This window comes from Syngnathus floridae, chromosome 17, assembly GCF_059516105.1.
Source record: "Syngnathus floridae isolate MCC-2025c chromosome 17, RoL_Sflo_1.0, whole genome shotgun sequence".
NCBI classification, from domain to species: domain Eukaryota; kingdom Metazoa; phylum Chordata; class Actinopteri; order Syngnathiformes; family Syngnathidae; genus Syngnathus; species Syngnathus floridae.
In genome coordinates this window covers 8,984,331-9,003,193 of record NC_142429.1, presented here as the reverse complement: position 1 = coordinate 9,003,193, position 18,863 = coordinate 8,984,331, and the positions used below count along the sequence as shown (strand labels likewise).

The 18,863-nt window shown below is 40.2% G+C and overlaps 2 protein-coding genes, 2 long non-coding RNA genes and 2 other non-coding genes across 6 annotated transcripts; 3 read left to right on the top strand and 3 right to left on the bottom strand.

Annotated features, from left to right (window-relative positions):
* The first annotated feature begins 19 nt into the window (after positions 1 to 19).
* LOC148384252 (uncharacterized) lies at positions 20 to 3,162 on the top strand. Its single transcript, XR_015853407.1, has 3 exons — positions 20 to 225; positions 293 to 355; positions 1,897 to 3,162. It is a non-coding gene; the product is annotated as an uncharacterized LOC148384252 (long non-coding RNA).
* A 110-nt stretch (positions 3,163 to 3,272) lies between these two features.
* On the top strand, positions 3,273 to 9,691 carry fbf1 (Fas binding factor 1). Its single transcript, XM_088357952.1, has 29 exons — positions 3,273 to 3,531; positions 3,617 to 3,647; positions 3,773 to 3,820; positions 3,899 to 3,944; positions 4,018 to 4,084; positions 4,175 to 4,307; positions 4,417 to 4,485; positions 4,768 to 4,926; positions 5,008 to 5,134; positions 5,214 to 5,341; positions 5,418 to 5,511; positions 5,582 to 6,010; positions 6,088 to 6,165; positions 6,231 to 6,310; positions 6,480 to 6,532; positions 6,599 to 6,646; positions 6,734 to 6,859; positions 6,929 to 7,029; positions 7,128 to 7,334; positions 7,429 to 7,536; positions 7,642 to 7,781; positions 7,857 to 7,975; positions 8,083 to 8,205; positions 8,277 to 8,453; positions 8,519 to 8,695; positions 8,801 to 8,938; positions 9,003 to 9,096; positions 9,192 to 9,310; positions 9,538 to 9,691. Exons 1-29 carry the CDS (start codon positions 3,511 to 3,513, stop codon positions 9,628 to 9,630), a joined length of 3,333 nt encoding a protein of 1,110 aa, XP_088214078.1. The 5' UTR covers positions 3,273 to 3,510; the 3' UTR covers positions 9,631 to 9,691.
* Positions 9,607 to 10,581, bottom strand: LOC148384248 (uncharacterized). The gene is made up of 4 exons (XR_015853406.1): positions 10,317 to 10,581; positions 10,155 to 10,207; positions 9,913 to 9,971; positions 9,607 to 9,741 (listed from the first exon to the last, which is right to left on the bottom strand). It is a non-coding gene; the product is annotated as an uncharacterized LOC148384248 (long non-coding RNA).
* Positions 9,817 to 9,886, bottom strand: LOC148384250 (small nucleolar RNA R38). Its single transcript, XR_015853852.1, has one exon. It is a non-coding gene; the product is annotated as a small nucleolar RNA R38 (small nucleolar RNA).
* Positions 10,042 to 10,111, bottom strand: LOC148384249 (small nucleolar RNA SNORD49). The gene has a single exon (XR_015853853.1). It is a non-coding gene; the product is annotated as a small nucleolar RNA SNORD49 (small nucleolar RNA).
* Positions 10,582 to 10,963: 382 nt separating the features above from the next.
* Positions 10,964 to 18,659, top strand: LOC148384247 (sphingosine kinase 1-like). Its single transcript, XM_088357953.1, has 5 exons — positions 10,964 to 11,501; positions 13,464 to 13,613; positions 14,856 to 14,950; positions 15,016 to 15,131; positions 15,349 to 18,659. The coding sequence occupies exons 1-5, from the start codon at positions 10,985 to 10,987 to the stop codon at positions 16,205 to 16,207; spliced, it is 1,737 nt and encodes a 578-aa protein (XP_088214079.1). The 5' UTR covers positions 10,964 to 10,984; the 3' UTR covers positions 16,208 to 18,659.
* The last annotated feature ends 204 nt before the right edge of the window (positions 18,660 to 18,863 follow it).

The window sequence follows — 18,863 nt, the reverse complement described above, 5'->3', positions numbered from 1 at the left end:
AGCTAATCTTCACGTTCGAGAGTCACAGCCAAGAGGAAGACAGAAATAGTCTGATTGTTACACCACAAGTGTTTGCCTTTTCAATTTGACGCTTTTAATGGGAGCGGAGGTCTCGCTGCTCTAAGCACCGGGAGATCCTTTGGAAAGGATCATGTGCACCACAATAGCCGTCCTTACTAGCATCGGGCTCATCTTGCGGCATTTATTCTCCAGTAAAATCAACCCGTAAGTAGTCTGCTCATTTTCTTGAAGTTTGCAGAATGTGAATCAATTTTCTTATCATCGGACGCAGGCAGATGGAGGAAGAGGTGCCATATGTGAAGAGCAACCAAGCTCCAGAAAATCAGAAATGATGGTGAGTATTACTAAAAAACTTGGGAATGGTTCAAATAAGAAGATCCTAGGATAATTTGTAGTGTGTGTGTGTGTGTGTGTGGGTGGGGGGGGGGTGTAGGGGGGGGGGGTCAGAAGGGGCTCCAGACAAGGGTGGAAAGTGGAGCAGTGGAGCATGTTCCTGAGGCACAGATGCATAAAGATCGCAAAGACGCCTGTCCCACATTTTTCTGTTATGCACCGGCTGCAGCTCGACTTACACTAAATGATTCAGAGGCTGAACAACAATCCATCATCATCACTTTGGAAGCTGTAGGAAATGTGATAAGCAATGTGATGAAGGTACGACTGCGCAAGGTTTTGATTTTGATCAAAATGGAGCAAGTTTTATGAAATCAAGTCATTTGGTGGAGCAACTAAATGTCAAACTCAAGGCCCGGGGGCTAGATCCGGCCCGCCGCATCATTTCATGTGGCCTGCAAAATCAAAATTATGTTTCTTGTTAAAATGCCAAAACTCTAAATTGTCTTTCCTTTTAATAACAGTGAGGTATAGCGAAAAAAAGTTACAATCCCAATTTCAAAATACCGTATTGGCCCGAATATAAGACGAGGTTTTTTTCATTAAAGTAAAACTGAAAAAGGGGGAGGTCGTCATACATTCGGGGTCTAGACAAAGGCTTTTTTCAAACTTAAGTCTTGAAATGATGGTGTCGTCTAATAATCAGGGTTGTCTTATATTCGGGCCAATACGGTAAATTCGAAAAATGTTGCGCTGTTACAATTTATTACGTGGCTAATCATGGGTGCAGTGTGGCGGACATCTATCCCACGCTATAGTTATCCCATGAAAAACTAGCATGCCATCCATGAAAGAATTCAAAACATCAATCCGGGGTCAAATTCCAGCCACCCAAATGAGTTGTCTACACACAGTTGGGTTTTTTCAAAGAGTGGAACTACCCTGACCTTGACCCAACTTTACATCTGTGGGATCTTCTTGGCATGTTTCTACATTTGGCTGACCTGCGATAACTCATGAGTCATAAGTCATCGGCAGCAGTGTGTGACTATCGCGAGGAGGCTGTGTTTGGTTTTTACTCATGTTACTGATCCTGAAACACATCTTGTTTCTTCCTCATTACTCAATATAAGTACTTACTCATTCACTTCATTACATACCACCACACAAGAGTCGATGAATTCCATTTCTTGATTAACTACTTTGTTGTTTTGGCAGTGTATTTGGGTTTTTTATTTTTCTGCATGATGAAGGGTCACTTTGCTTGCAACATTTTTCAAATTGGCAGATAATATTTTGTAGCCCGGCCTTCCTGTTCTCCATGCTAATGAGTGGCTAATATCCAGTAGCGGTTTTTGGCACGGGTGACATAGGTGGATGCCCAGGGCACGAAAATTTCAATAATTTGAGATTGGCTGGCGATCGATTTTACCCTACCTCATGCCCAAAGACTGCTGGGATGGGCTCCAGCATGCCTCGTGAGGATAAGTGAAATAATTCCTTACATGTCTTCTCGTTTTCTCCCTTTACTGATTCGGACAGGTCTGCACATCGAGGCCCATGCCAAGTTTTCAACCTGGAGTGAAGAAACAACAAAGTCGGGAAGGATTGAGCATTCTGGTCTGTCCTGCACATGCTCTCTATTCTGCGACAGGGAACTGAGGCAAAGGGAATTTGGGCTGAATTCCAGTTTCAAGATAACATTCTCGTGTTTTCATGCCAGTTTAAGCTGGTTAGATTTGCACTATGACCCTTTATTGTTGTTTAAGTTAGCTTTGCGTTAAAGAGATTCTGTCAGAGAGCCATCGGAAACTAGTAATGTGCCTCCTTGGAATAAATAAATAAATAAATAAATAAATAAATAAATAAATAAATAAATAAATAAATAAATAAATAAATAAATAAATAAATAATGGTCTTTTTTACTAATTGCAAAGGATGTTTGAAATGGTCAAGTAATAGTAAAGGAATGTACGTATATTGTAAATCATCCTGTAACCTGCTGTGGTGAATTAAAATGTTAAGCCATGTTATCTCTAGGAGTCAATTAAAACCTTTGAAAATACTGCACTAAATATATTTTACATTTCAGTACAAAGGATGGGATTAGTTCTGTCCATTTTGGGCTATCAGGGGGCATTATGGAGAGGGCTTTGCATCAGATGTACCCCCAAAGTCCAAGGAGTATGTCGTAAATCATTTTCATGATAAATGACACATTTATTCAGATGTTTTTAATTGCTGTAATGATATTTATTGCTTAACTGGAACTGAACTCACTTATTGCATCACACCACACTGAAGCAATTTAAGATGTTTTTATGTAGTTGCATTTAATGTGGGTTATTTGCAGCATTCTGAAGTCACACTAAAAGTCCAGCTAGTTAGAAATTGGGCAAGTAGGCCTATGTAAACAAAAAGAAAAGACTTGCAAGATAATAAGCTCACACATTTCTCAAGTTATTTCTCGGTTATCATTTTGCTGATCAAGGTGCAACTTAAGGCACAAGTCCTACTGAATTAAATACAAACAAAATGTGAATTATTCTAATAATTGAACGTTTTTTATTATTATTTATTTTGTAAATTCCGATGCCACCTGGTGGTGGGATTTTTGGAGTATTATGTGGCATTTACTCGGTTGCAATGACAAGCGCAGTAATGTCTGAAGTGGTTGGAAAGATTGAATGAAAATAAAAACACTAATTTTGCTAATAGCATCCCATAAAATGTGTACACAAATGTTTATTTGTGAGTTGTACATGTATGCAATAATTAACTTTGAATAAAAATGGTTTGAAAATTAAATGCATTATGTTTTAATTGTTATAAATTTTAAAATAAAACATACTTTGTTTTACTGCAAATTTACAGGAAACATAAGCACAGCACCGGTGCCATCACGGGGCTCGCTGAAAACAACATTTCCCACAATGCAACTGGGCAGGTAAACAGGAAACGTTCCTCCTTCCTCAGTTCAAATCTTGGAGTTTGTGTGCCCAAACTACTAATCCGCTAGAAATGTGTGAACGTTTAAATTAACTATTCTATTGAAAATGGTGAAGCATGAGTCGTAACAGGAGTTTTTGAAATCACCATTGGAGACGAGATGCCTCATTTGGTTGATGCTAAAGTAGCTAGCTAACTGCTACTGTAATGGTAAACAAACCAACAATGGTGAGTATCTTGATTGACTGCAGTCTTCGTGAGTGCTTTAATTGAATCATTATTATTTTATTTTTAACTGGGATGCTATTTTCAGGCCACAAATCCAAAAGGGAAACCAACTAAAAGTAAGTTTTGTATGTCATCGATACAGGCTTACTGTACTGTACTGAATGAACAGCTCAAAATGTAATACACAGACACATGTAACAAAAATAAATAATGAAATTTCCATTTTCATGGCTCAACCAAGGCTCATTTGGTGATGGAGATATCCTCGAAAGCTCATTTGAGGGTGGCAGTAAGTGATAGCAGTTCTGTGGAATAAATAAAACAAAAAAACAAATCATTTTGATATTTAATAAAATGTACTCTTCAGAACTCCCACTAAGAAGGAAGTCAGGACGTGGTGGATTACGAAATAGGTATGCTTGAGTCATTGTATTTAATACATGAGAAACAATACTATATTTTATGTATGAATCCTTTTTTTTCCAGCACATCTGACATTGAAAACATCTTCAGTATTCTAGACGATGTAAATTTGGATGAAGACAACATTAAGGTTTGTTAAGGAGTGTTTTAATAGATACAAATAATTAAATAAGATATAAAAATTTTTATGTCAGTTGTTTTTAATTTTAATATTGTACAGGGCCCAGAAATGAATGCTGCATCAAAGAAAACCTCTCATTCAACTTCTGCAGAAACAAAAAAACTATCAGATAATAAAGAGTCTTTGCCAGAACCAGATATACTAGCGAGTGATATGAAACCAAGGGAAGCAGGTAATATAGCAGTGGCCTTATTATTATGAAACGCTTTAATCATTTAAAAAGTTGGTTTAGATGTTTACCTGAGAGCAAAGTGAGTTTTTCTCTTCCCCACTTCACCTAGATGAAATTTCCACAGGAGGGAAGAAGATAGACACATCTTCAGCACGTAACAAAAAGTTCAGCTTTCTTGGTGAGTCTGCCATTTGTCATTCGAAACTTCTGCATTTCAGGCCCAAAACTGCCAAAATGAAAAATTTATATATACAAATTAAAACAAAAATATACAGAAATAAAAGATGACAAAAAATGTATAGTACAAAATAAAAGCAAACAAATACAAAAACTGAAAAATAAACATGTAAATAAATAAAACTTAATATTCAATACAATTAAATAGCGATTTATAGATTTAAAAAAATATATATATTTGTTTTTATTTTCATTTTTATTTCAATCAATTTCTTTTCTGCAGACCTCGATGACCAGGATGATATGGATGACCTGGATGACCTGTTGGATAGTTTACCGCAAACCAAAAAAAAGACGCCATCCAAATCCAATTCACTGCCAACCAAACCTGAAAAATCTACACCTTCACATTCTGCATCTCTCGGCCAAAAAAGAGAAACAAGTAAATCTTATTTTACGGGATGTCATATTTTTCATGTTTTAATACAAACCTCACAAACACACTTTTATGTGTTTTAATAAGCCAGTGCAGCAAAGAAACTAAATGAACTCGTATTTGATGATGAGAAAGATGATTTAATTGACGAACTCGGCCTGGACTGTGAAATTCCCAAGAAAAAAGAAAATGTGCTTTTTTCCAACAGGGAAAGGTAAGTCTAAGTCTTAATTTTTTTCATCTTACATATTTATGGCCTGAATTTTTTTATATATGTCATCTCACCACCGTAGTGACCAACCACAAAGAGCTCGTACCAGACTCGATGAGATTTTAGAGAACTGTAATTCCCAACGTCCAGAATGGCCACCACCAGGCGGGAAGAAGGACCAGTCTTCATCTCGGGAGAAAAACTACAAAGGTAAGATGTCACTGTAGTGTTTAAAAATGTGTGTAGTGTTTAAAAATAATTTTGGAGCTTTATGTGTATTTCTCAGAGGCCCTTTTAGATGATGACCTCACATTTGGGTCATATCAGCCCACAGTGGGAGACAACGCTTCAGGGCCGCAGTCCCGTCGGCAGTCTATTAGGTGCGTGATGAAATTGATTTCATATGTGAGAATTTGATCAATAATTTTCTTATTTTGCTTTAAAAAAAAGATTCCCCACGGAGGACGTCAGTGCTTCTTCCCCGGAAAAAAAGGCCCCCATTCCCCCAACTTCCACTCGAGCCCGCAACCCAGCTGACTGGCTCTGTCTCAGTGCAGACGATGAAGACAATGTCAAAGAGAAGAAGACCTCCATAGAATCTCCAAAATCTCCTTCTCCTCCTTTATTGGAGAGAAAGCGCTCACTGTCTGGTGAGCAAAATCCAAAAATGGAAGGGAATACCTCAATTTTGACTGACAGCAAAGCAGGAAAGCCCGAGGTGATCAAAAACCAGAAGAAAGTGGAGGACGATGATGACTGGTTAGTAGGAGCTCTGAGCAGGAAGAAGTCTTTCTCGGGATCAAACTTTGATGCCAAAATCTTAACTCAGGAGCAAAATTTAGGCCTTGGAGAAGAAGTGGATCTAGAGTCACTTGTTAGGTAATAGAAATAAGATTACACAGTTTCTCAAAAGGTTTTATTTTTTAATATGGAATTTTTTTTCATCTGGTTTTCAGCAAAGAAGCCACCTCACAAGGCCGGAGAGGCAGAAATAACACCCCTGGGAAACAATCGGCATCCTCCATAGATGCTGGGTAAGTTTTAACTGAAGAATTAAAAGAATAACATGACATGGAATATATATTTTTTTATTTTGTAGAATTCCTTTCAACTCTTCACTTGGAGAACCAAGCCTTGCTACACAACATGCCCCTGAAAAAGAAGAGAAGGCCAAGCAAGGTACCGTATTCTTGTTTTTTTTCTTATATTACGGCATTATTTGACCTGTACATTATATTTGAAAAAAAGAAATACAAATATTGTATTTTTTTGCAGATTTTTGCAATTTTTAAGTCCTATTTCTTGTATTAGAATATCTCATCATTCCCATGGATGCTTTTATTTTCAGTGCTCCCGCAGCCAGACCTTAAGACAAACTCATCAGCTGCTGTCCAGCAACAGGTATTTTTTTTAAATCATCATTTCGATGTAGATTGACTTATTTTAATCCCTTGCCCTTTTGAGCAGGTGCCATTTTCAGCTGACAGCCTGCAGCAACTCTTACTACAACAACAGGTGAGCCCAGTTTTCGGATTCATTTCAATTCTATTCACTTTGCAAATTTCATTTTGTCATCATCACATGATTACTTCTGGCTGAAAGATGATGCAGTCACAGTTATTGGGGCTTCGGGGTGTTTTGGATGCTGGGGCCGTGCAAAAAGTCGACGAGCACATTCATGGTGATGGAGAGGATTTACAAGCACGCATCATACAGCTGGAGGCACAGGTATTTGAACGCTATGGATGGAGAAGACTTGGTTACGGAAACTGAGACCTCCATCTGTTTTTTGTCCAGGCGAAGACGCTGCAACTGGAGCGAGACCACAGCCAGATGTTGCTAGAAAGTATCCAGCAGCGACATAAACAGGACATGGAACTCATGGAAAACGCACACAAGTATTGATTCCAAGATTACATTTGTACTGTTTGCCCTCCCCACCATGTGTTTAAAAAATTGTGAGTCATACTCGAACCATCTTATGCGCCGCTCGCAGGACTCGCGTCAAGCTTCTCGAGGAATCTGCAATTCAGAGGGAGATGCGGATGCGGCAGGAGAGCGAAGATCTCATCGAACGCTTGGCTGCGCTAACACAAACAGCTGAGAAGGAGCGCTCAGAGCTGCAGGCGCACTACCAGAAAAAACTGGCCCAGTTCCAGCAAGACCAAGACCGTGACATAGAGAGACTCCGGGATTTGCAAAGGTAGACTTGAAAATAAGACAATCATAATTAAAGGTTTATTCGGCATTGTAGAAACAATTTTCACAAGTCCCCACCTACCTTTCTTTCTTTTCAGAAAATCCATCACAGAGATGAAGAAAGACCACGAAGACCATATTAATCGACTGAAAAGGCTGAAAGAAGAAGAGATTGACGCAGTAACAAGTGCAACATCTGAGACCAGGTCTAGAATTTATTTAGCATGACTTTGTGCTTGTAGATTGTCAACAAGTGTGTGAACATTAAAGAGTGCGTAAAATACTGTATGCCTTTTTTTTTTTTTGTCCAGGTCTCTAACGCTCGTAATAGAGAAGATGGAGCAGTTTTCTTTTCGGCTCGGAGATCTCTCCAGTTTGGTCGAGAGCAGGCATGAACACACAACCCATGGCTTGGAGCAGGGGGCGCGGCACAGAGATGAGCAGCTCCGAAGTATGCGCCGCACACCCACACGGATCGACATTCATTAATGGACAAGGTCGATTAATCCTCCAATGTTTCGCTCAGTCATGCAGGATCGTTTGGCTCAGCAAGAGAAAATAATGGCGAAGGAAAAAGCTTACCTGAAGGAAATCATCTCGAGGATGGACACTCAGATTAATGAACAACAGAGACAAATTGAGAAGGTTACAACTTTCATGTTAAGAACCATCGCTTGTGTTTTTACCAAAACAAATAAGAGCGACTTTGTTGTAATTTCAAAAATAATTTATTAATCCCATGCATGTTTCAGGATCGCTGGAAGATGACAGGAGAGCAAGCCAAGGTAGAATCCTCCTTGAAAAGCCTGGAAGAAGAACGACGTGCCCTGACCATGCAGATGACCATGGAGAGAGAGGAGCTGGAAAGAGCCAAGGTAAGGCTTGAATCAGGCCGAGTCACCACAAAAATTCCCTTTATGACTCTTTTGTTGTCGTTACACTTTAGCGTGCGTTATTGGAGGAGCAGAAGGCAGTGATGCAGCATTGCGCAGAGGAGAGAAGAAAGCTGGCAGCCGAGTGGAACGTCTTTCATGCTCAGGAAAAGCAGCGTCGAGAAAAGGCCGAACAGGATGTCAGCACTTTACTGGAGAGAAGAGAGGGCTCCATTATGAGTCTTGCGCAGGTGAGCTCAGCAAATCTGCTCGGTTACAAATCCCCAAAACATAAAACTTTGTATTGTTGTAATAGGAACAAGCGGATTTGAAGCTTCGCAGCGGAGAGCTGAAACTGAAAGAGACGGCTGTGGCACAGGAGAGAGAGGTTCTGGAAAAACTGAAAGGAGAACTGGACCAAGAAAAGGAGAGGATAAGCACCACGGCCCTTAGGCTCAAAATCCGAGCGCAGGAAGTTGATGCCTTCAGCAAGGTGAATTGATATTTGCTCAATTTGACTCTTGTGGATACTATTTGTGAAGTTGTGAAGCTGTTCCAAGTGAAGTCGTTTTCCATAACTGTTACTGGACGTGTGCAGCTGGCAGCAGAGAAGTATGAAGAAGGAGAGCAAGCATTGCGGGAAGCCAAACGTGTGGAGTCTGAACACCAGGCAAGGCTGAGAACCATTCATTCCCAGATTGAGAGACTGAGGCAGCTCGAACAACATGCTCTTCAGGTATTTCATATTTATCAAAATAATATTATGGGCAGTCATAATACATCTGTTATTTTAAATGTAGGAGCGAATACGAGTCAACCCTCAGGAAACAACGGAGAAGTCTAAACTAGACCCTCCGAGTGGCTCTTTGACACAAACCACTCTCACTTTACCAGGTCATCAATTTGGATATCAACCATTACTGTATCACAAATTTTGAATTGGCCCATTATGCAATAAAACTAACCCTGATTTGCATATTTATTCATAGATCTGGGTTCTGCAATCGTGGAGCCAAAGTTAACTTTAAATACCAATCAGGTAGTACCCAATTCTCAATCTGTGGCACTCCAGGCAAGTTTGGCCATATGGAAGTACAATGCACGAAAGGTAAGCAGCAATCATTTAATATAATTTGTGTATAGATTGTGTCAATATTCATACTGGAATTGATCAGCATCTTGCAGCAACTTTGAGTGCAAGACAAATTTTTGTAACATTTATAACCTTTATTGAAACACACACAGTGAAGGATTAACATACACATGCAGGAAAGAACATTTTTTTCTTCAATCATTGAATGGATTTCTACTAAACTAAATTACTCATGCATACAGGAGCATGACTACCTTCAAGAGCAGCAAATCTTCCTTGAAAACTTGAAGAAAAAATCAAACAGACTGAAGTCACAGTGGGCTACAGCATTATAATTCAGGATTGCTTTACATTTGTATTTTTATAGATTTAAAAATAAATCAAATAGAAATGTTTTCCCTTGACTAATTTTCTTGAGCTCATTCACTCCAATGCAGAAATGTCACCTAAAAAGATACAAAATAAAACACAATCATACACTGGAAGCAACTTATGATAAACAAGTGAAATTGTAATTGTGATTAAGCCTCAGGTTACCATGACTCAACATTTAAGTTCAGACAGGGATAACTTTTTTCATCACAGGCTTTAATCTGCAAAACTCCATCGATACGTACCGTTCAAATTCCTTTTCCAAAGAGTCCTCATGTTCCTGATGGCGGCTAACTTACTGCACCTAGTAAGTAAAATGTTATGGTCAGCATTTTGTGATCATCTTCCATGCAAAGAATAAATCTGAGTGCAATTCTCAGATGTTTGCGGTCGTCAGTTATCGCATCAGACGGCACTTCCTATGCAGCAGTTATCATCACTGAAACCATATTACAATATAAGTTTAATAGAAGAGTGTAATACAAACCTTTGCAAGGTCCTCTTGTTTTATTATTTGAAACCAAGCGGCGCACAATTGACCTGTAACAAGAACAAGATAATCAGCAACGTGTTTCTACAGACCACAGGGATAATAAAACTTTGAAATTGTATTTTAAAAGTGTGCATTAAAGCGATTATGACAACTTACCCATGATTATTCACTTCTACTAGCATGCTCTGCACCACGTGCTGGTTCCATGGAAGCTAACGAGCTAGCCTAGCATGATTGTAAAGTCGCTAGATTCTCCATCCAAGTGTTCTTAAAAACAATCTCTGAGTTCAAGGAGGAACTTCTGCTTTTACTAACTTAATATTTGAGCAAAGATGCATTAAAATATCTTGCACGTTAGCCTGGTAGGGAGCTTCCATCTTGCAGGGCTGCGCCGACAAGCTAAAAGAGGCAGGAAGTGTTGCGAAATCCGATTTTATTTGTTGATGACGTCACAACCAACGTGACAAAGAATGGGCGTGGCCATAATGTGCGGTTATGAAATAGATATTTAGATTTACTACAGTACCTCACAATCAAAGTGAGTTATTTTGTGAGTTATTTTAAATAAAGAAAATAGTTTTATCAACACCGTCTTAAAGGTAGTTAATTTACAGTGTCTGCGTCTTCAACAATAAACAATATTTTCCTTGTAGACGTAATTTATTTATATAACTCTCTGATTTTGGATATTAAAAATTCCAGGTGAGTCACGATCGTTATAATTTTTTAAATGTATACGAAACAAAAATAATATTAAGTGAGATTTATTAGAAAATGTCCTGGCTGCACTCCCACTTTTGGCCACTAGGAAGAGACGCTGAACCATGAATAGTGCCCTGGCGCACGGAGCGTCCCGCAGCAGAACTCCACTTGAGTCGGTACCGCACCGCCATCCTCGCGCTGGCCTGGCCGGGATGGAGAAGGACGCCCCTGGAGCGGAGCCACCCCGTCAGCGGAACGGCTTCGTGGGCATGCTTTATGGGGAGTTTACAGACACCCTCGACGACAAGGTCCGCTTCTCTGTCAGCTTGACGGAGAGCGCTCTGACCATCCAGAGGATCTCCTCATCGCCCGGACGGACTAAGGTGGTCTTCAACTTGACGGACTGCGTCGGTTGCCGGGCGTACAGAGCAACGGACAGCGCGGACGTCGGTGCCTACTTCACCGCCTATTTCTACCCTTTCAAACGGCGCTGGATGAGCGCAGGAGTGGCCCGGCAGCGAGTGGAGCAGTGTTTTCGGGTGGCGCTGGTTCAGGACCCCCGGACTAACCTGCGGGAAGCTGAACGGTGGGCTTGTGCCATCAGGGATGCCTCTGCGCAGCAGGCGCGCCGGAAAGACGGTGAGCAAGGTCACATTGTTTACATTCATGCATTTTATATGGGTCATTCCAGAATTCACAGCTGATTAGGTACAGATTATAAATTTCATTGTATTTTTTAAATATATATAAGAATAACTTTGATAATGTGTTTTTTTCTTCTATTATACGAGTGTCTGTATAATCAGACAAATAAAAGTTTATTATAAGTAACGAGGTTGCATTGGTTTAAATGATACACTCCTTTTGTCCATAGTCAGAAAAAAATAGCTTTATTGTGTGAATTCTGCTTAGTCATGTATCATTTTTTTCCTCCTAGTTAGATAAATAGCTTTTTCTAATGTATATTAACTTCTAGCTATTATTTAAAATATGTCTGTACCTACAATGCTCTTTGTTATATTGTGTAAGTTCAAACAAGATGATTCATGTTCAAACTGACAATCCTCGCAGAACTAGTTTGCCGCACATTTTTTCCGCCAATAACCTGCTGGACTTGCTTGGTAGGTGAAACGTGAAGATGAAAAAGCATTCTAGACTAGCACACATAACTGCGTTAGTCATATGGGCCAAAGTTAATCAATTAATCATCCAACCACTCAGCTTTCCATATTCGACTTGTTTTCCTGCACATATTCTACATTGGAAAATAAAATTACCACAAAAAAGATGATCCACATTCACACAGTTTATTTACATTTCAAACTACTGCACTGTCAACAAGAGCGTCGTTGCTGCTCACACTCTATTCATCTGCGCAATCAATTCCCACCGAGGATTTATTGTTGATGTGAGGAAAATGAAAACACAGCTGATTTCCACAGCTAAAACTGTCTAATGAGGTCCCGTCCTCCTTTGCCTCCCGATCTAATTAGCCTCTCATCTTGGATTACAATGAGGTGTTAATTAACATGTAAACAATATGGGAGCTGTTTACTAATTACGACATCACTCATATGGGAGGACTGTTTGCGTGCAACCATCGATTGATAACTGGGCAACCATTTGGGATGTTGCTTGCCAAAGATGGAAGGGGTGAAATAAAAATAAAATCTGTGCATCCAGCCTCCCGATGCTTTGCAGTCAGCAGGAGTTTGGCAGACAAGTGAAGATGGTAACTTGAGCGGTATCAGTGGCGCTTGGTGTCTGTCGTCCGATTGGCTTATCATTGATCCAGTTGAGCAGTTTGATGACGATCTCGTGCAGATTTTTTTTCCTGTACACATCTGTAATTTATAATCTTCTTTCGCATTCCAAATCTAAAGTAGCCTGTAAAACAGAATACCGTTGCGGTAGTGAATGGCGCTTCTGTCGTAAAGGGTGAATGAAAGTCAGCGTGAATCGTTAATCCCTTATCGAGTATTTATCCTAAAGTTAATTACATTTCAGCTTGCTGCAGATGGTAAGGTTGGATTAAAAGAGCAAGAGAAGTGCACAGTGCAAGTTTTATATTATGTTAAATAGTCTGCAAATGAGAAGCAATAAAATACACTAATGATTGACTTCTAAGTTGTTTTGACTTCAATAAATACTTCATTTAAATTGCACGTTGGAGACTAGGAGGTTCTCAGTTCAAATTTTGCAGCTCCACGTCACCGAAAAAAAAAATCATGATGGTTGGATTACATTTTTGTCATTCAAAAGCTCTTCCACAGTTGAATTTCCACCATTGTAGAGCATCTGATATTCTGGAAGTGAGAACGTCCTTTGTGCTTTGATACAAATAAAAACAATGCTGACCGTGTGTGGCTGAATGGAGGCACAGTTCGGGCATGTGGATGTTTGTTTTTCCACCCTCTCCTCACGCCTCCTGCTGGAATCACACCTCTGTACCACATTGCCAATGTGGAGTCACATGCAGCTAAATCCTGCAATGCATTGTGGGTAATAGGTTTCAAGATGGATATAGTTTGGTTTGTGATACACAAAAAAAAGGGATCTGATTGAAGCACACTCAGATCAATTCATGGATTTAATTCCTAGGGATCACCAACTTGGAGATACGGCGGCCTTGCAGAGTCATGATCCTGGTCAACCCTCTGAGTGGACGAGGCCAGGCTCTCCAGCTCTTCACCGGTCACCTGCAGGGCATGCTCACTGAAGCTGACGTCCCCTACACGGTTGTCATCACAGGTCGGCAATGCACACACACACAAAATTCTATTTTAAAATGCATAACCTTAAAGAAGAAGTCAACTCCCAAATTTTCTTTATAAGTGCAACACAACTAGTTGAAACACGATTTTCTGATTAATATTTCGTTTGTGGTAATATTTTATCAGGTTTCCTCTATAATTATAAAGTGTAATATTTGTAAATGACTAAAATTAAATCCACTTTTTGACAATCACGACAAACGACATAGAAAATAAATGGCTATTTTTTTCCAGCCTTTTTTTAAATCAAGACATAAAGCCAAAGAAGCGAGCATCTCTGGGTGGGAGGGATTAAACTTTTAATCTCAGCAAGGGACCACTACACTGACAACTGGGCCATCCAAGCTCCCACTTACACACTCTTAATTCGGAATAGCCTAACAAATTTGTAGATGTGCATCATTTACTCCACTGAAGCCGCTGCAAAAAAAAAAATAGACATAAACACACTCATGCCTGGTTTCTTAAGTAACTAGGCAGCCCTAAGGTTGAGGTTAGCGTGTTAGTCAGTCACTCCTGAATAGGAAAGTGGTAATGCATCAGCTTGAGAGCTGGCAGCCTTCAAGTGCTGACTTGGCTAGCTGAGCAGTTTGCTCCTTCTGCCGCTTTTGTCTGTCAGCACAATGCACATCCTGACATACTGTACAAACAAAAACAGAGCAAGGGAATGATTGTTGTGTATGTCAATGTGATCAATATTGTAGCCGTCTGCATCGATTTGTGCTAATTTAGCTGTCTCCGTTCTTGTATGACTTTCCCTTTTGTTTGCCATTATCAATATGCTGCTCACGGGAGATCAATACTAGAAAAGATCCCCAAAAATGAACATACAATCTAATACAGTGCATTTTTATTTATATACCGTATTTTCCGCACTATAAGGCGCACCTAAAAACCTCCAATTTTCTCAAAAGCCGACAGTGCGCCTTATAATTCGGTGTGCCTTATATATGGACCAATGTGGATTCGTGGATGAGGACTAATTTATTAAACATTGAGTTATTTATTCTATGCGCCTTATAATCTGGTGCACCTTATATATGGTAAGTTTTAAAATGGGCCAGTCATTGAAGGTGCGCCTTATAATCCGGTGCACCTTATAGTGCGGAAAATACGGTAGTGCTTTAACAACAAGCTGTCGATTTTACAGGTTGCTACGGCAACAGTGTAGCTTTGTTTTTACTTGTCATGTCTTCTTCCACTGCTTGTGTGTAATCAGAGCACCAGAACCACGCACGGGAGCTGGTGAAGAAGGCGGACCTGTCACAGTGGGACGCTCTCGTTATCATGTCAGGAGATGGGCTGCTCTTCGAGGTACTTGGACTAAATCCAGCTTGTTTCTATTCTACGTCTGACTATTATTATTTTTTTTCAAACAGGTGATAAACGGTCTGATGGAGCGTGACGACTGGCAAGACGCCATCCAGATCCCTCTGGGCATTCTTCCAGGTGGCTCTGGAAACGCCCTGGCTGCTTCTGTCCACCACTACTCTCAGTGAGTTGGTCCTTTAATGAGTCATTTAAATGCATAGGCAAAAGAAGAGCCAAGAAAAATAATTACTGGGAAACAAAGTGATTTATCTTCTTCCTATGCTCTGAGCTGACTGGGCACATCATCTATCTAAAGGGAGGAGAGATACAGGAGAGGTCACTTAAGGCAGAGGGAATGATGTAATAGTTGACAGATTTTTTTTTTCTAACTTGTGTCTCAGGTCACCCCCGGCATGGAATGAGGAACTTCTTCTGAGCTGTGGCTTTATGCTGTGTAAGGGCCTGGTCGGTTCTTTGGACTTGGTGTCCATCCACTTGGCTTCCAAACAGCGTGTCTTCTCCTTCCTGTCCCTGGCTTGGGGATTTGTGGCTGACGTGGACATCGAGAGCGAGAAGTACCGCCACGTCGGGGCCATCCGCTTCCTGATGGGCACTTTGGTACGCCTGGCGTCGCTCCGAGTGTATCAGGGTAGGTTGGCGTACCTGCCCGTGAAGGAGAAGCCCGACCTTTCGTCCACGCCTCAGCGACCCTCGCTGTGTTCCTCCCTCCCTTGCCAGCTCATTCCTAATTCCTCGCCCGCACACAAACCACGCCGCCATTGCAACAACTTCAACACCATCAGCAATTCCTCCATTCACACCAAAACACCCGAAACTCCCAGCGACGGCAAAACCCGAGCACCAGTGGATTCTCTACTCCCGGGACTAGACCAGCCGGTCCCGGAGAGCTGGACTGTTGTCAAAGCGGAGGACTTTGTCTTGGTGCTGGCAATTTACCAATCTCACCTGGCTGAGGACTTGTGGGCGGTTCCCGGCGCCACGGCGGACGACGGAATCATCCACCTCTTTTACGTGACTGCAGGAATCTCCCGCCCCGCCCTTTTGCGGCTTTTCCTCGCCATGGAGAAAGGAGCGCATTTAGCATGCGGCTGCCCCCACCTGGTCTACGAGAAGGTGCTAGCGCTGCGTTTGGAGCCCATCTCGAAGGAGGGGGTGATCACAGTGGACGGCGAGACGATGGAATACGGGCCGGTTCAGGCTCAAATCCACCCCGGACTGGCCAGACTCATATATGGATGAAGGCAGATTATGTTAATCTTCTAGTTGGAGAGCTTTCAAGTTTGGCCTTTTCACTCAGTGTTGATCTCTTTGTATACGCTGTGCTTTCGTAAGTGCCAAAGACATTTAATCAGCCTCGGAGAATTCCTCTATTTTTATACTGAAGCAACTTAGCGTGTTTTTTTTTTTTTTTTTAATCATCCATGCCCTTCGATTCAGGGTCCAAATTGTTTCTTCACTGCTGGCTGGTTCCAGCGGAACACACTTGAGAGATTGTGTACACATTTAACACAATGTATGTGTGCATGAGCACATTGTTGCCGTGGCAGAGGAGTGCATTGCGCTCTCTGCTGTCAGACCTCATCAGCGCCGCACATATGAAGACAAGCACATTTTTTTCCCCATATTCCCAGCGGAATAGTCCAAGCCTCAGAGCAGGAGAAATCCCTGAGAAGATTTGAGCTAATCTTTGTGTATGGAAAAAAAAATTGTTCCAGAAAGGCCAATTTGGGTTGTTGCTCATTTGATGGGATTGATCATCTTCTCTTAAATTGGAAGATTGTACTCACCCTCTTGGTTCATGAGCCATCACCTCATGTGTCCTTATTAGCTTCATTTCTGCATAATTTTTTTTTTTTTAAGTGACACTAATTGGGTGCATAAAAGAAGCACAAGGTCTGGTGTGTTGCGTTTCCTGCAATCTGTTGGCAGTTGGGAACTGTTTGGACTTTTATTTTTGGCCGTGTTTGATTAGGTGGAGGAGACGGCAAATGTTAACAGGATCATCATTGGCTCGTCGATACTGGTCATGCACAAATCATGTTGATGAATGGTTCCGCTGACTACGTTGCACAGGTATGCATGGGGCAGCTGAATATCATCATGCAGAGGCAACGGAGGATCTTAGATGACCTTTAAGGCAATTTCGTCTTTCTTGACAGCAGATAAAAGGACAACAGAATTATGGCAACGCTGAAATGTCAAATGTTAACATTCATGGTCCGGCTTCTCTGCGTCTTCAGAGGGGATGATGATCTAAAAAGTCTGCACACCCCTGTTCAAAATGCTACAGTGAAGCTTTAACCTGTAATTTTAATTTTTATATTTGATTTAATTTTTTAAATTATGGGTGGTGGAAAAACACATCATTCAAACCTGACATTTGAACAGGGGTGTGCAGACTTTTTAGAAATTGCGTGTTTACTTTTTACAGTATTTCTATTGAGGGCCTAAAAATAACATTTTCCTCTCACACATAAATCAAAATCATTCCCAATTGCAGAAGAACTCTCATGGTCACCCAATAACCTCTCACAATAACCTCTAAAATGATATATATTTTACTTTTGGTATAATAAGAGTTTTTTTTTGTGTGTGAGTGAGAAATACTTTTGTATATGTGAGTTTTTTTTAATAGTTTGAGTTGCTGAATGTTTTGTGTTTAAAGGTTTTAGGGAGTGAGAGATTTTGTATGAATGTCAATTTTGTTTATTAATTAAATAACTGATTTATTTTGCTGAATTTGAGAGGACTTGTTGGTGTGTATGAGAGTTTTTGGGTCAGCGTTTCATTATTTATTTGGTGAGTTTTGGGTGCGTGTGAGGTAAATGTTATTTTTGGCCTATACAGCATCTCACCTTGGATTGCAATGTACCTGAAGTAGACTTGACCAAAAAAAAAAAAAAATGCTTCATAATGCTGCAATAGGAACAAAAATATTGCATCCTTGTTATCAAGGCGCTGTATGAAAACATATTACGCTAATGCATCGTCATGGTTACACACTATTGGATGACTTACAGTAAATATTGCTATCTGGACTTACCCTGAGCTTTTTGAGTTATATAATGCACTCTCCTCAGACTGCCACGACTTTTATGTCTTTTTTACTTAAATCTTAAGGATTAAAGCACACTTGTATTAGAATTTGATGGGGGTTAAAAAAAAAAAAAAAAAGCCTCCGGCATCTTATTGTAACTTACTGCCAGAAATATTTACGCGAACCTTGCATAGAATATGTAAACGAATGCTCTTGGTAGGATGTTGTTGCACTTGTGGTTCGCTATAATAAATTATTCCACTTGCTGCTGGAATGCAGCATCAGTCTGAACACAATTAGAATGGCTAGTGTCTTTGTCATGAGATTTTATTCATAATTTAGGAGACGTCTCACTGAGTTATGTGCAGAAATGAGGTCACTGATGCAGTGAGGTTTGCTGTTAGATTTTAAACCGACATTTAAAAAAAAAAAAAAAAAACTCTTTTTGGAGCAGTATTGCTGGACTTGAGCTCTCATTTATGAGACGTACATACAATCAGCCTGAAATATAATTTACAGATGCAGTAGGAAATTCAGTCATTGTTTTGTCTTTAAACATGCTGGTAAATGAAATGTAAATGCAGTAGATCTGTATACTGTTGTTCAGTATTGCTTTATGTTGATAAGACAATAAATTTTGTAATATCCGGAAAATTGTGTTTTAAATGTGTGCTTTTAAACAAGTACAAAATAAAAACAATATTTTAGAAATATGTTTTTACATTTAGCTGCGTAACACCACTCAATCACCACTGATTATATAATAATTCATAAAGAAAAAGCACTTTGTTTATTATTATTATTATTATTTCTATTATCGTTAGATTTAATTTATTTTTGTGTGCATTGCATTATGTG

Coding starts and splice junctions, on each gene's coding strand:
- fbf1 (XM_088357952.1), top strand. CDS start 3,511: ATGGTAAACAAACCAACAATG. Junction 6,860..6,928: donor TCATACAGCTGGAGGCACAG/GTATTTGAACGC, acceptor TTTTTTGTCCAG/GCGAAGACGCTGCAACTGGA. Junction 7,030..7,127: donor CTCATGGAAAACGCACACAA/GTATTGATTCCA, acceptor CGCCGCTCGCAG/GACTCGCGTCAAGCTTCTCG.
- LOC148384247 (XM_088357953.1), top strand. CDS start 10,985: ATGAATAGTGCCCTGGCGCACGGAGCGTCCCGCAGCAGAACTCCACTT. Junction 13,614..14,855: donor CTACACGGTTGTCATCACAG/GTCGGCAATGCA, acceptor GTGTGTAATCAG/AGCACCAGAACCACGCACGG. Junction 15,132..15,348: donor TCTGTCCACCACTACTCTCA/GTGAGTTGGTCC, acceptor CTTGTGTCTCAG/GTCACCCCCGGCATGGAATG.